This window comes from Pyrus communis, chromosome 10 (genome assembly GCF_041283825.1).
Source record: "Pyrus communis isolate YQ-2024b chromosome 10, ASM4128382v1, whole genome shotgun sequence".
NCBI classification, from domain to species: Eukaryota; Viridiplantae; Streptophyta; class Magnoliopsida; order Rosales; family Rosaceae; genus Pyrus; species Pyrus communis.
Window position 1 is genome coordinate 3035353 of NC_142574.1, and position 16436 is coordinate 3051788.

At 36.7% G+C, this 16436-nt stretch overlaps 2 protein-coding genes across 2 annotated transcripts in view; both read right to left on the minus strand.

Moving 5' to 3' along the window:
• LOC148693369 (disease resistance protein RPP2A-like) overlaps window positions 1–16436 on the minus strand; it is a 47788-nt gene that overhangs the window by 6816 nt on the left and 24536 nt on the right. The window lies entirely within an intron of this gene.
• Window positions 1312–13778, minus strand: LOC148693371 (MA3 DOMAIN-CONTAINING TRANSLATION REGULATORY FACTOR 3-like). Its single transcript, XM_088678383.1, has 3 exons — window positions 12823–13778; window positions 12471–12565; window positions 1312–3441 (listed from the first exon to the last, which is right to left on the minus strand). Exons 1-3 carry the CDS (start codon window positions 13055–13057, stop codon window positions 2935–2937), a joined length of 837 nt encoding a protein of 278 aa, XP_088534509.1. The 5' UTR covers window positions 13058–13778; the 3' UTR covers window positions 1312–2934.

Here is a 16436-nt window from a genome sequence, read left to right on the forward strand (position 1 = left end):
AAATATTTTTTTAAACCAATTTTTTAAAGAGAATTTTAATTAAAAATTACCGATATTATTTATTTTAGCGAAAATCTATATTTTTACATTAAAAATCAATCATTGTACTATTTATTTATTTTTTATCGTTAAAGTTTAAAATTTTTAAACTTTTTTAATTACTATTTTTTTTAAAGATAAAATAACAACTGTCCGCTAAATCGTCTCATTATTTCATCCCAAAGTCATATCCCAAGTCTGAATTTTGAGACAACCTCATATTTTCGTTAGTCTTTCTGTTAAGGATTCTGTTTGCTGTGGCACTTGATTGGGCAATGACAATGCAAAATGTGGCCTTTCCCTTGTCGATACAGGCAGACTTCCACTTCTGGAACCTTCGTACTCGCAGTTTTGAGATTCGGATTAGGAGAAGACCCGTCGGATTTTGGACCCGTTTCCTCGATTTCCCCGGTTTTGTTGTCGTCTTTCTCGTCCATTTTTTTGGATTTTAGGTTGCAATATTTTATGTCCAAGTTTGTATTGTATTATTTATAGGTTTTGTTTTTGAGGTGCTCATCGGAGGCATTAAAGGCAAACGGGTCAACACGCATATGCTTGCAGGCGGTTCCCCTTTATGTCCTCTATAACTCGATTTTAGCCGCACGGATTCAACTGAGATTTTAAATGGATTTTAATTCTCTTTAATGAATTTAGACATATTTAATTTGAATTATAAATAATTTTTTGAAATTCAACCTGTATTCAATCAAAATTTTAAGATAATTTATTAAAATCTTTAGAAATTCAAGTGTATTGAATTATGATTTTAAAGAAATTTATAACATTCTAGGTGCATTAAATTAGGAATTTATTTTTAATAATTTCAAACAGTTGAGAGAATTGAAAAAATTTCGTAGTGTATTTTACAGTTTATAACAAAAAAATTTAATCAAAACATTTTGTTACCCACGCCTGATTTTTTTTTAGTTGGTCAATTTATCTGCGTCCGGTAGGATTACAAGATGCATATTGTTTTGTGAAAAAAAAAAAAAAGAACACTTGTATATTAGTGTGAATTGGGAGCCAAGATGAGTAGCTACAGTTTTGATGAAATATGAATGAGAGATTCTCTGTTGGAACGCATTTGTTGTCACTGCTCTGAGATGTATAAAAAGTAGAATTAACAAGACTTAATACCCCACGAAAGATCAGTTAATTCAGTTTACTTGTCACACAAGACACTAGATATATCCATGCTGCAGTTCTTCCCAATGTAAAGAACAGTGTTGAGAATAGGAATCTTGTGAGGGGTTTATCAGCTAGTAATCGGTAATGGACTTGCTTTTGAGTTTCTGCAGTATTTATTGCGTTTCTTGTGCCGAGAAACCAAATAATCGTGTGCATCTCAGTCTGCTTATTCCGCGATTACACTGAAAAATATTCTCCTACTCATCCAAAAGAAAATCTACCAGTATTCAATTGATCAATGATCAATAAGCCAGAAAAAAGGAGAAGAGAGTAGCTAAAGAAGATGATGGACAAGGAAAATGTAACTAGCTGTTTACAATATGCTTGGTTGCATGCATATTTTGTGTATATACACTCGTATGTGCGATTCAGAAAATTGCTAACTAATTAGCCAATGCCATTCTCTGTTCTGTGTCCTAATTTGCTGAAACAAAATGAGGAATCCAACCACCCTGCATTCTTTGCTCGTTCAACGTAATGTGTAAATTGTTTCTGGGCATCAGGAACATCCAAAGCCAAATCATCTAGAGACTCTGCAACTCTACCAAACCCCTTTGCCATTTGGTTCATTGTGATGAGTCCAGAGGCAAAACTTTCCTCCAGCAAAATCCAGAGTCTCTCATTCTTCTTTTCCATAATCGTCACCAGAGCTTTTTTGACAACCTCATGGTTGAAAAATGGCATGCCTAACTCCTTCATGCAGCGGTAAGCCTCTCTTACATCCCCTCCAGACTCAAACTCTTCCAGCAACTTCCCAATCTTGTCCTTCACATCCTCAACTGCCCATCCAGGTCTGCCACCACCACCCCAACACCTTAATATCCGCTCCCCAGAAAGCCAAGCCTTTAGCAATGACTTGGCCATTTTAAGGACCTTGCTCCCAATTGACTCTTGTGCCAAGCACTGACTTCCAATCTCTTCCAAGTTCTGTGGGGCTAGAACTTCGTCCACCACAGATCTAGCGAGAAACATTGCAAGATCTTCGACAACTACTGGATTATCCAAAGCTGTGTCATCTGCATATTCTATCAACATTACAAACCCATTTACAACATCATCAACTGGAAAACACAGGGATGACAGTAAAATGGATGCCGTTTCCTTCTCTCTGTTCTTCCGATCCATTGCTAGAGTTATCAATCTTTTAACAAAGATAGCATTCAGCTCAGGTGAACAAGTACTATTCTCAGACTCTAGACTACTGTTTACTTCTGAGATATCCCCAGATAAGAAGTACTCTTGAATAATAGATTGGGCCTTCATCTTGAAAACTTTGGCAACACTATCTTCTAAAGATCGCTTTTCTGGTTGCAGAGAGAGTGATTTCAAAGATGAAGCACACAACCAGCCCTCTGTTGCTGCCTTGGAGATCAATGACTGCAATATACCCCATGCATTTGGTATGTCGAGTGATAAGTCGTCAACATAGTCAATCATCCTACTGAAGCCTTTTGATACTTGACTTGAGTTTATTAAACCTTCTTCAGCAGCTTCTTTCAGCAAATCTAGTAGCTGGCATTCAGCTTGACGCCTCTCCATTGCCATTACAAGAGCTCGTTTAACTATTTCATGGTGAAAAAAAAAAACTTTCAAATCCTTGATGCATCTGCACGCCTCTTTCTTGTCACCACTCACTACAGACTCTATCAACAAATCATTTATCTTAGCTTTGACATCCTCCACAGTCATTTTCTTGCTACCTCCCCATCACCGCTCAATGATTTCTGCATGGAGCGGGGCTGCTAAGTAGCCATTTTCAGCTCTTTTCAATACTTCAATCCCTTTCGAATCTTTGGGTAAATAGTTCATTTGTTTCTTCAAGAATGCAGGAGGAAGTATGTCATCAACCACTGCTCGGGCAATGAACAGTGCAAGGACATCAACTGTATCAGGTATATCCACAATGAAGTCATCCGCAGATTCTATCAATTTGCAGAACCCCTTGTAAACTTGTGGGGGGTCAATGTAGTCAGCATATAGTCCAGATAAAAGAATAGCAGCCATTTCTTTTTCTTTATAATGCCTATCCATCGCCTTAGAGACAAGCTTCTTTACGAAATAGTAGTTGTATGTAGGCCTATCAAGCTCTCTAAGTTCATTTGCAGTCGAGGTAATGTCATCAGTAGCAAAGTATTCCTCCACTATTATTGTAGCTTTCTTTTTGAACTCCTCAAAATCGACCCTCTCTTTTCTTGCATCGGAATTTTCACATTCCTACAACCAATACACGTGATAGGAGCATATTTATGCTACTTAGTTATGTTGTTTCCTTGCATTTAGTTACTTAATTACTATCTATTTTAGTCTTTTAAGCTATTTTCGTATGTTTTTAGGTCCTAATGGCAAAAGGAGCAAGAAAGTGCATTTTGAGGCTATTTGGAGCAGTTTTGGGCATGGATTGGATAGCTTAACTATGGAGCTATGTGGATGGACGAAATTGAAGTCAAGAGATGCTAGGAAAGGCTAAAAATCTGGAGAAAGAAGTCCAAATGCAAAGAAGATAAGGAAAGAGCAAGAAATAAGGAACCTTATCCAAATTTCCTTATCTTATCCAAACCTTATCCAACCTTATCTTATTTTATCCTATCCTAATCTTTTCCTACCTTAATTCCAACTTCAAAGAGGACTCCTTATCACATTAAATCACCTAAATATCAAGTTCTAGAAGCCCTATTTTCGTGCATTAAGTTTATGCCACATGTAACCCTTCTAGAAGTTCTAGAATCTGCCACAAGGACCATTCCTTATCCTCCTTGGAATCTAATTGAAAGTGTCCTTGTTCTTTGGTGATTTGGAGTCCTAATTCCTCTCCTCTTTAGCCCAAATTCGTGCCTCCCCTTCACCCTATAAATACTTGATGCCACAACACTCAAAAACCACCACCCTCTACCACAAATTCACACCACACCATCCACCACACCTCAAGAGCCTAAATTCACACAAATCCCCATTGTTGGCAGCAAGGAAGGAAGGAGGAGCCACCTGGAGTGTTTCTAGGTGTATTCTATCTTTGTTTTTAATGTTTAAGATTTATTATCTTTGTTTTGTAAACATGAGGAGCTAAACTTGTTTTAGCTAGAGGAGACTTTGAAACCATGATTATATTTGCAATATGAATTGATTAATTTCAGTTGTGATTTCATAAATTGTGAATGCAATTTACTTAACCGTTTGATGGATAACTTATTCTTGTTTGTTGATTAAGGGTGCACACTTAATTTGCATGCTTGAATTTGGTGCTAGAATATAAGGAAGTTTCACATAATCGTTAAAAACTTATATTCACAAGTAGTTAAGGTTGTTTTCACAATCATGTTAAGTAAATTCCTAGCATGAGTATCATGATGTCATAGTTACAAGTGCTTTGTCAATACTTATGATTTTCATAGAACGTAATGATCTTTTATTGTATCTCTATTATGATGTCATGTAGGGAACTTTTGAAGAATGCTTTGGGTTGTCGTATGATGTCATCCAATCCAATAACTAAAGGAAAATCTGAGGGTTAATTAGTGATGTCACGGTTAATCTGGGGTGTTGAGGTTCATGGTTTATCGAAAAAGCAACTGGAAATCAATTTGTGTTCAAATGTGTCATGTGTGGAAAAGAATCCTCTAGCTAGCTAATCACCCATCCATATACCCAAATTCGTTCATAACTTTGTCTAAGTTTAGTTTCTGTTTTGTTTTAATTCAAATTCGTCAAAACCAAAACCCCCCTTTGTTTTAAGTGTCAATTAGGTTAGAATCTGAGCTATTGTGTGTTTTTGAGTATTTGAGTCAAAACCAATTCTATTTTCGTCCAAATTGAGTCCTAGAGTCTAGTTTGAGTCTTTTTGATAGTTTTGTGTTGTTTTGAGTCTTTTTAGTTTGTTTTGAGTCTTATAAGTCTAGTTAAGTGTTTTTAAGTGTAGTTTTGTGTTTTTAAGTCAGTTTAGAGTAGATTAGCATCCCTTCTAATCCCCGGCCTAGAACGATCCCTACTTTCATATACTACAATCATAGGGTTTTAATTTGAGTGTTAGAATATTTCACACCAAATTTTGGCGCCGTTGCCGGGGATTAGTAAAATTGCTAATCCCTCTGTTTGTTTGTTTATTTTTCTTTTGATATTTGAATTAGTTTTATTTCTTTGATTTCAAGTACTAGAGAAGCAAGACATGGCAATTGCTAATCTTCAAGCTCAAATAGCGAATCCTACGTGTCAGTTATCACAGTATGCCGAAGGGTCCACATGCTGGAAATATGCCCTGAAAGTCAATCTTTGGAAGAAACCTTTCAGGAGAATGAATTGATGTATATATATATGACTCTTATACATCGGAAGGCAAAGATACTAATTAGGACTATCTCAATGAACAAAATATGTCCTAAATAGTGAATCCATGGACAATGGATCGATGGAAGAAATAACCTAATGATGTTAGATTACAGAGACCTTCTTCTCATAAGCATCATGTCCAAAAAGGTTCCTGGTCATAGGATTGTCGGAGGGACACTGACAATCCATAGACCGGTACATACTATGTCCGCTTCAATTGGAAGGATGGAAAGTCTCATCCCATTCGTGTAGCGACACTAAGACAAGTATGTAGGTGCTCATTAAGGGAATGAGTTCACTGAACACAATCGAACGAGAGTACTTGCATGGAGGTCTACTCACATGTCAAGCAAGTAACTCTAATGGTTGGAATAATGTAAGTAATCCTTTGACCTGAGGCATCATCGTTGTCTTGTGGTTAAGTACTTAATCTTTGATTATGTTAAAGTCATTCCGTTCGCGAGTGTCCAAGGCATCGTTGGGGTTAAACCACTTAGCCATGAAGGCAAGTGAATGCGCAACAAGGAATCTCTAATCCTCGATAAGAGAGGATGAATACTCTAAGATATGATTCGGGAATCTTCGGCCGAAGTATCGAGCGTAATAAAGGAAAGCGTTCCTATACGTCTCAAATGAATCATATAAGAAGGAATAATCACATTAGGGGTTTGACATTATAAATCCATACCCTAGTAATGTGATTGAGAGTATTGTTTTAGAGAAGGATCGAATTACATTGTAATTCCAACTGAATAGGTTCTCCGAATAACTTCTACATTAGCTTGGGTAGCCATGATATATGGTTAGATGTCACTCATGGCTTGTGAGTTCTTCTAGATGATTAAATGTAGTCATCAAAAGGAAGGTGAATTAAAAGTAAGTTTTAATTCACTAAGTGATTGGATAATCAATTGGATTGGTGCCAATCACCTCACTGCCTTGCTAATTAGAACCTAAAAGATTGTTCACCAATACACTCTTGTAGTGAGTAGCTAATGGATGTAGGAAATAATTAATTGGATTAATTAAGTGTTTTGATTAATTTAGAAAGTCTAAAGAAATCATAAAAGCGATAAAGATCGTTTTGGGCTTATAGAAACGTTCGGGTTTAATTAGGCCCATTGGGCCAAAACCCATTGGGCTTTTATTCAAGCATTGGATGACTTGAAATAATTAAAAGCCCAAAGCCCAAATCAAACACATATGGCCGGCCAAAGAGAGGGAGAGAGAAGGTCAATTGTTGACTTGTTTCTTTATGTAATAAAAGGAACATTATAGTGAAAGATTCATGAGGGTTTTATGTGTTCTAAAAACAACAAAAGAGAAAAGAAAAGCTCTATCTCTTGAACACAAAGGGCCGGCCACCAAGGGGGTGATTTAACTAATCATCTACACACCCTTTTGGTTATTCCTTCATCTTTCTCATTACAAAGTGGGTGAGGATCTTTAGAGGTTTTCATATCTTTGGAAACTTGAAGAGAACCTAGGAGCACTTACTATACAAAGTGGAGGAAGCAAGGAGGGAGGCTAGGCTCAAGGAGTTTGAGGAGCAAAGATCTTGGAGGTGGTCCATCCTTGGTCTAAGATCTAGATCAAGAGGTATAAAACTAAACCTCTAGTTTGTTCTTCTTCTAAATTTTGTTTTGATACATCTTATATAAACCTATGCATCTTGAAGGGGATTTGCATGACTATAGCTTTGATAAAATGTATGACATGCTTCCGTTGCTTTCGTATATAAATTTAGAATTGTATATGCATGCTAGTCACTAGAAATCCCACATGAATCTCATAGATTTCCCTTCACCACAATGCAAAGTGTCCCTACATTTGGTGCTTCTTATAGGCAAGAATATCAAGAAAATCAATGTGCACAAAGAGATTGGAGTGATCATTCAAACTCTATGTGGTGGGAATTTCAACAAGTTGAACACAAAGGATATTGGCAGCCATATGAGGAGTTCTATTCAACGCCTATGCAACCACCACAACCTCATATACAATATGCCCAACCAAACTTAGGTTCGTCAATAGATTATAATCAAATTCTTAATCAATTAATTTCTTTGGTGCAGGGCTCACAAAATCAAGTCAAGGAGACTCAACAAGGAGAATATTGGCAGCCATATGAGGAGTTTTATACAACACCTATGCAGCCACCACAACCTGCCCAAACAAATTCAGGTACGTCTTTGTATAATGATACGATTATTAAGTTACTCACCAATTTGTCTCAGGGACAAGAAAATCAAAACAAAGCAATGCAAAATCAAGACAGAGCAATGCAAAATCAAGACAAAAGGTTGGACCACTTGGAAAAGCAAATTGGGCAGATAGCGGAGTTCGTAGGACAATTTCGAGACCAAGGCAAACTCCCTATTTCAACCATTGCAAATCCGAAGGGATGATTTTAAACTGCCAAGGAAATCATCTTGAAAAGTAGCAAGGAGGTTGGAACAGACCCTAAACCATCAAAATCAAGTTACAAGGAAGATGAAAGATTGCAATTTGAGGAAGAGGAACACACCCAACCCACAGAAAGGGTGGAAACACCTTTGCCGCAAGCACCTATTGCTCCTACGCCATCCAATTCAGGTAAGGTTGTTCCAAATTTAATTATTTCTAACCCCATTCCACCCAATGTCCCTATTTCTTGCAGGTTCATGATTTCTAGGGAAGAAGAAAGTGAAAAAGACATCTTGGAAGCCCTTTCAAAGGTGCAAAGTAGGGAATATCAAGAATTCATCAAAAAGGACGGTCTTGAGACAAACAATCCCAAAGATGTTGAATTTTATGACACGGGATAAGGAACAATCCTCACACCAAATTTGTCCAAGTACAAAGTTCCTGAAACGTTCAAAGAAGATGTGTTTATCCTTGAGTTCTTGTTGGAGGACATAGGTAAGCCACCTCCTCGAATTTCAATTTTGTTTTATACTAATATGTTGTTGATGATTCAGGCACCCAATCTTGAATTTAAACCATTACCGGATCATTTCAAGTATCACCTTCCATTCAAAGATCAATTCCATGCCGTGGGCTCCAATGAAGTTTAAAGAGAGGATCGTCCGGCTGGAAGACGTTAAAGCAAGCGCTTCTTGGGAGGCAACCCATGCATTCAAATAAAGAAGACCTAGGAATCTCCGGCTCCACAACCAGATTTGCGTTCCTAAACCCTACTCTTTATTGCTTTTACTTTGCCATTATTGTTATGTTTGTTAGTTGTGTTATTTGGTTGTTTGTTTGTGAGTCCATGCTTAAAACATTGAGGACAATGTTTGGTTTAAGTGTGGGGGGTGGGGGGTAAACAAAGTGTTTTTCATGAAAATTCATGGGATTTTATCACCTATCATTTCTAAAGTTGTTATTCATTGTTTTTAAGTGTTTTTAGTGTGTTTTGAAGTGTTTTTATGTGTCTTAAACAGAAAATCCGAAAATTTGAAAAAAAATCGAAAAAGAGTGTTTTAAAAAACCCAAAAAGAGTTGTTTTTGTTTGTGTCTTAGGATACCTTCCAACACAATGATGAGGATTTGGTTTTTAATTGCATGACTATTAAAGAAAGTTACAAACATGGATGGAAGTTTGATATACTCTTTGGTTTATGCTTAGTTGTAGTTAACATTTACGAATTCACATGTAATCACAAAGGAAAAAAAAAATCAGTTTTTGTAACATGCTTGAAGGAAGAAACTCAAACTAACGCTACAACCCTGAGAGACTTGAGCCTAAACTTTATTTGGAGAGTTATTAATCTTGATTTCTTGTTTTCTAAGTCGTTGCATGATCTCATTATTTTTTGCTTGGTTGCTACTTAGAATGCATTTCATCACTATAGTTCCAAATACTAGAACTCATGCCCATTTTATTCAAAGCATAAAATTGAGTGCATAACATAAAACAAGATGAAGTTGTTTAGTTAAAACGAGAGCCAAAAAGCCTTACCCTTTGCATATGTATTGTATGTTAACCCCTTTGAGCCTTAGTTAGCCTAATTTTCTTTGTTAACCATATTATCCTTACCTAGCCTAGAATAGGACTATCTACCCTTGTTCTTAAAGTATAGTAAAGCATGACTTAGAGGGAATTCCTTTTGTTCTACAATTTGCAGAAAAACAAGTGTGGGGGAAGGATTTTCGTGGGAATCTAGGGGGATGGATGATTTATGTGCCAAAGAAAAGATTAGGGCACGAAAAAAAAAAAAAAAAACGTGAAAAATAAGGAAAAGAAAGAAAAAGGAGTTGAAAATAAGTGAGAATGAACTCACATGTGTTGATTGTTGAAGAAAGGGTCCAAAAGTTTGAATTTGACCCTGAGTTTTGTGTGAAGTTTCCCTTGGTGTTCAAAGTTGATTTCTGCATTCAAAAGTGAATTCTAAGTGTTTATTTCATTACTTTGCTTACTATTGCTTTAAGAACTTTTGTTTATCCTTACCTTTCTTTGTTAGCCAATACCCTAGCCCCGTTACAACCCTTAGACTTCGATCTTGATTGTTATGTATTTCAATATGTGGAGTTTAAAAATTGGTTTAAGCATATGGTATCCTTGGTTCTCGTGTCTAAGTAGTGGCATTCCATTCATGAGATCATATACAAGTTAATAAATTCCGGAAATTGCCTTCTTTCTTATGATATATGTGAGTATTAGTTTACATATTTACATCAATCTTCTCACATATACCTAGTGTAGGGAGTGTAGTCAGAAAATCTGTGTGAAAATAGAGTGTATCCAGTGAGGAATTGGGGGATTCTCTAAGGCATGTTACTACATTCAAAATCATGTTTTAATTGATTAAATGAGAGCTAGTGTGTGGTAACTATGGTTAAGTATACGCTTGAGGGTAGCGATAAGTAAAATCTATGTATGTGGTGTTCTTTAATGTGTCATGTTCATTGGAAATCCCTGAGGTACATGTTGGAAGGTCCAGATTGTGTTTTGTTTATTTCGTTTTGCTCGAGGACTAGCAAAAGCTAAGTGTGGGGGAATTTGATAGGAGCATATTTATGCTACTTAGTTATGTTGTTTCCTTGCATTTAGTTACTTAATTACTATCTATTTTAGTCTTTTAAGCTATTTTCGTATGTTTTTAGGTCCTAATGGCAAAAGGAGCAAGAAAGTGCATTTTGAGGCTATTTGGAGCAGTTTTGGGCATGGATTGGATAGCTTAACTATGGAGCAATGTGGATGGACGAAATTGAAGTCAAGAGATGCTAGGAAAGGCTAAAAATCTGGAGAAAGAAGTCCAAATGCAAAGAAGATAAGGAAAGAGCAAGAAATAAGGAACCTTATCCAAATTTCCTTATCTTATCCAAACCTTATCCAACCTTATCTTATTTTATCCTATCCTAATCTTTTCCTACCTTAATTCCAACTTCAAAGAGGACTCCTTTTCACATTAAATCACCTAAATATCAAGTTCTAGAAGCCCGATTTTCGTGCATTAAGTTTATGCCACATGTAACCCTTCTAGAAGTTCTAGAATCTGCCACAAGGACCATTCCTTGTTCTCCTTGGAATCTAATTGAAAGTGTCCTTGTTCTTTGGTGATTTGGAGTCCTAATTCCTCTCCTTTTCAGCCCAAATTCGTGCTTCCCCTTCACCCTATAAATACTTGATGCCACAACACTCAAAAACCACCACCCTCTACCACAAATTCACACCACACCATCCACCACACCTCAAGAGCCTAAATTCACACAAATCCCCATTGTTGGCAGCAAGGAAGGAAGGAGGAACCACCTGGAGTGTTTCTAGGTGTATTCTATCTTTGTTTTTAATGTTTAAGATTTATTATCTTTGTTTTGTAAACATGAGGAGCTAAACTTGTTTTAGCTAGAGGAGACTTTGAAACCATGATTATATTTGCAATATGAATTGATTAATTTCAGTTGTGATTTCATAAATTGTGAATGCAATTTACTTAACCGTTTGATGGATAACTTATTCTTGTTTGTTGATTAAGGGTGCACACTTAATTTGCATGATTGAATTTGGTGCTAGAATATAAGGGAGTTTCACATAATCGTTACAAACTTATATTCACAAGTAGTTAAGGTTGTTTTCACAATCATGTTAAGTAAATTCCTAGCATGAGTATCATGATGTCATAGTTACAAGTGCTTTGTCAATACTTATGATTTTCATAGAACGTAATGATCTTTGATTGTATCTCTATTATGATGTCATGTAGGGAACTTTTGAAGAATGTTTTGGGTTGTCGTATGATGTCATCCAATCCAATAACTAAAGGAAAATCTGAGGGTTAATTAGTGATGTCACGGTTAATCTGGGGTGTTGAGGTTCATGGTGTATCGAAAAAGCAACTGGAAATCAATTTGTGTTCAAATGTGTCATGTGTGGAAAAGAATCCTCTAGCTAGCTAATCACCCATCCATATACCCAAATTCGTTCATAACTTTGTCTAAGTTTAGTTTCTGTTTTGTTTTAATTCAAATTCGTCAAAACAAAACCCCCCCCTTTGTTTTAAGTGTCAATTAGGTTAGAATCTGAGCTATTGTGTGTTTTTGAGTATTTTGAGTCAAAACCAATTCTATTTTCGTCCCAAATTGAGTCCTAGAGTCTAGTTTGAGTCTTTTTGATAGTTTTGTGTTGTTTTGAGTCTTTTTAGTTTGTTTTGAGTCTTATAAGTCTGGTTAAGTGTTTTTAAGTGTAGTTTTGTGTTTTTAAGTCAGTTTAGAGTAGATTAGCATCCCTTCTAATCCCCGGCCTAGAACGATCCCTACTTTCATCTACTACAATCATAGGGTTTTAATTTGAGTGTTAGAATATTTCACACCAACACGTAATTGGTAAACACAATGAAAATAAGACAATCAATATTCAAGATGGCAAATAAACTGATCATTTTTCATAACAAGATCCAAAAAGAGTTAAATATGAAGGTGTGAGCTGTTCAGTTACTTACCTCACTGCTATTGAAGTTTGGGTCATTTGGGTCAGCAGTGAAATTGTCATCTTTGTCAAGTAACCCGCCCCAGGTGCCTTTACCCCCAGAACCACCTGCATTATGATAATCTTCATAAAATTAAGAGTAAAAACCTAATTTTGAATTTTGACATTCAGAACTCTTGCTTATTAACCATCAGATAATGGTAAATGCCTAGAGTTAACTTTCCAAGGCACACGTCAGGTAACAATATGTAGCTATACGACATTGTCTAAAACGTTATTCACTAGTGCCTCTTGCTAGCAATTATATAATGCGAAAGAATGCCTTCAACCCGAATCCATGAGAAAATTTCGAAAGTGCAGTTTACCCTTTTTAGGACGGCCGTCAACTGCAGAATGTGAATGTCTATCATGCTTGAGTGGAGTTCTTTTTCCATGTTTCCCCTGAATCTTTGGAGACTTTGGGAACTTTGAAGATTTAGGGAACTTATGGGACCTTGGAGAAACGGGCAATGGAGACGCAGATAATGGATCTGCACTTTCTGAAGCAGATCGGTGAAGCTCCCGATGCTCCTTTGATACAAACCCATCACTGAAGTCCATTCTGCTTATCTTTTGAACTCAAGCCTGCTCACTCAATAGTTTTCAAGAGGCAACATATAATACCTTCAGTTTGTGATGGGTAAAACCGAATAAATCGCAAGCTCTCTGCTGTGATCACCAGCAGCAATCTCCAATATGTTTACTACGTTGTTAATCTATTATTTCTACGGAGAATACCTCAAAATTAAGAATCAATTAGAGCCTGTTTCACAAGAAGAATAAAACAATTCAATGGTCAATTATACTAGGACATCTTCAGCAATTGCTCCATATCTAACAACAATCGAGTTCATGCGCAGACAACTCAGGTGATTAACGAATATGTGAAAGACTAATGAGCATAAGTCGTAGAATGTGTTGAATCACTTAGCCAACCATTCACCAGCGCAATCACACAAAATATTTATACAGGACGTCCCTTCGATACTTGAGACGCAAGAAACGTACAAGTACAATGAAATCTTTGCATATAATACACAAGATTCACCATTAAATGAATTCTCCTGAGAAAGTTTAAATTCAACGTCACCTCACTTTCTTCCTGCCAATGCCATGTTGGGAAAGAAGAAAATGCAGGTCTGCAACAAATTCAAGAAACACACAATTATATAAATAATCAGAAACTAAAGAGCAATTGGGCAAACACATAAGATATGTAGATGGAAAAATGAGAATAAAAGCAAAAATCAAAGATATATAACCATGATCAGAAATCGAAATTGAAATCAAGAGGCAGTTTGCTTGTCCTTAGGGGTTGATTGATTGAGTGGAAGAAGTGGGGTGGATGGTTTTGAGAGCAGACAATGTCAAGAGGCGGTTGCCAAAATTGTTGGGCGTTAAAACCCGTTGGCATTCAACGCGAAACTCGAGGAAATGTCCGTCTCATCCAACGGCTCACCGCACCTCTCCTTGGTTGCTGCCTTTTGAAACGGGAAATAAAGGAAAAGGGGCCGCGAGAGCCATGCGAGGGATAGATGGGGTCCGAATTCTACACTGCCACAATGTGCCGGAATAACGGGGATGCTTCTACTTCTATTTGTACCCAATATTTTTTTACTTTTTACGTAACTTATATTGCATGGATACACGACATCCTAATAAATATCCTAATTTTAATGATTGAGTTTAGACTTTTGGTTTCAGATTGTGACCAAATAAATTGGGTTAGATTACGTATAAATCTATTAGAAAACTCGACAACAACCCTTATATTCTTACTCTTTCGTGCATAATAGCTTCACATTCTTAGAGCGTGTTCATACTTCAATCATGCTCTTGATCATTACTTTGCACGAACCTAGTATCAAAGACAAATATTTTGATTCTGAGATGACATAACTTTGTTAGTTTTATGATATGTAATTATAGTTACTTTTGTGATATGGTATTATATGAATCCTTCTGTCAAGATAAAGTAGATTGTTAGTTTATGAAGAATCGAAAATGATAGGTTTGGCCTGTAAATAATACGAACTTAGTCTTTTAAGTTTCTAGATGACTATACATATCTCTCAACTCAATCACAAGAGTTCGGGTGTCGAGTCATTTGACATGATTAATCAAATTGGTTGAGTTAGGGTTGACTAGAATTCGGGATAGACACAAAATGAGGAATAGAGAGCTAGAAAATTTGAAAATGAAGATCTATTAGGTGAAGAATCATGGTAACTGTGAGAATGTGAGGACAAAGATAGGTGAGTGACCAAATTATGCAAAGGGCTTATAAGAGGTTGAGTTACTCTCCATATTGTCAATTAGTTTTATTGTGGAACCTTAGCTTTCTTCATGGTATCCGAGTAGGTTGACCCACATGTAAAGCCCAACGGCCACATGTGCTCACATCACCTTGTTTGTATTATCCACATGTTAGGCTTGAAAATTCGCCACACGTGAGGGGGGCGTGTGAGAATGTGAAGACAAAGTCCCATATTGGTGAGGGAACAATCCATACAAGGGCCTATAAGATGTGGGATTATTCCCTATATAACATATTGCTAAGTAGTTTTATGGTTGAGATTAATCTCAACTTTTATCAGTAATAGTGCATGAAAATGATGACATCATAAAAATTATTAGTGGAGCGTGATGTTAACAGTATATAATGAATGGTCAGATAGTGTGAAATGTGTCAATGGATTAGTAGGTTTGTTATAAGGAGGTTAAGGCAGTTATAGGTGTCTTAGTGAACAAGCTAGAGTGTAGAATATATAACAAATGTAATGACTGTAATTCAATGATATAGAAAATATTACAATTCATTTCTCTCTTTTTCTACATTTCTTTCCTTATCTCTCTAAAACCTTCACTGTCATTTCTGCATTATTACATTTCTGCAACATAATCAGTTGCTTTACATGGTATCAGAGCCGATCGAGCTATTCTTGCTTGAAAGGTTATCTCGATCTTGGATCTCTTGCTTCCGTCGCTCCAGATCTTCTTCTTCTTCTTTGATGTCTTGGATTTCTTGGTTTCAGAACTTTAATAGCTTCCCTATCTTGCAATTGTTCATCTTTACAATCGTGTTTGCCAAGTGTTTGATATATTTCCTGTGTGAATTTTTCTTCAACAAGCTGCAATGGTGATTGCTACTCAACTACAAATTGTGCAATCGCCAATCACCTATCTTATTTCTACTGTTCCTACGTCAGTCACTGTCAAACTTGATGATTCCAACTATCTCACCTGGCATTTTCAGATGCAATTGCTACTTGAAGGTCATGGAATTATGGGGTTCTTGGATGGTTCTCTTCCTTGTCCTGCACGGTTTATTTCTTCTGGTTCTGGAGAGTCTGATGTCGATTCTAGGGATTCATCATCAAGAACTGAAACAAATGAATACAAGGTATGGAAAATGCATGATCACGCTTTGATGCAACTCATCACTGTGACACTTTCCCCATCGGCTGTATCTTGTGTCATTGGCAGCAAGTGCTCAAGAACTGTGGATTCGGCTCAAAGGACAATTCTCCATTGTTTCTCGTGCAACCATATTCCAAATGAACTCTGAGTTACAAAATATCAAGAAAGGCCCTGATTCCATATCCCAGTACTTGCAGCGAATCAAGGAAGCTTGTGATTATTTGGCAGCTGCAGGAGTGCATTTCGAAGATAATGATATTGTCATCTTAACTCTCAGTGGATTATCGGGGGAATATAGTACGATCAGATCCATCATTCGAGGCCGAGAAAGTGTAATCTCTCTCAAAGACTTGAGATCTCAGTTGCTTGCTGAAGAAGCAATGGTTGAGAATATTGCTGTTACACCATTTCTTTCTGTAATGGTGGCTAAGAATTTTGAATCTGGTTCCAAGAACTCGTCTTTTCCATCCAACGGGTATTCTGGTGGCCATAATCAAGGGAGTCCTGCAAACTCGAGTCA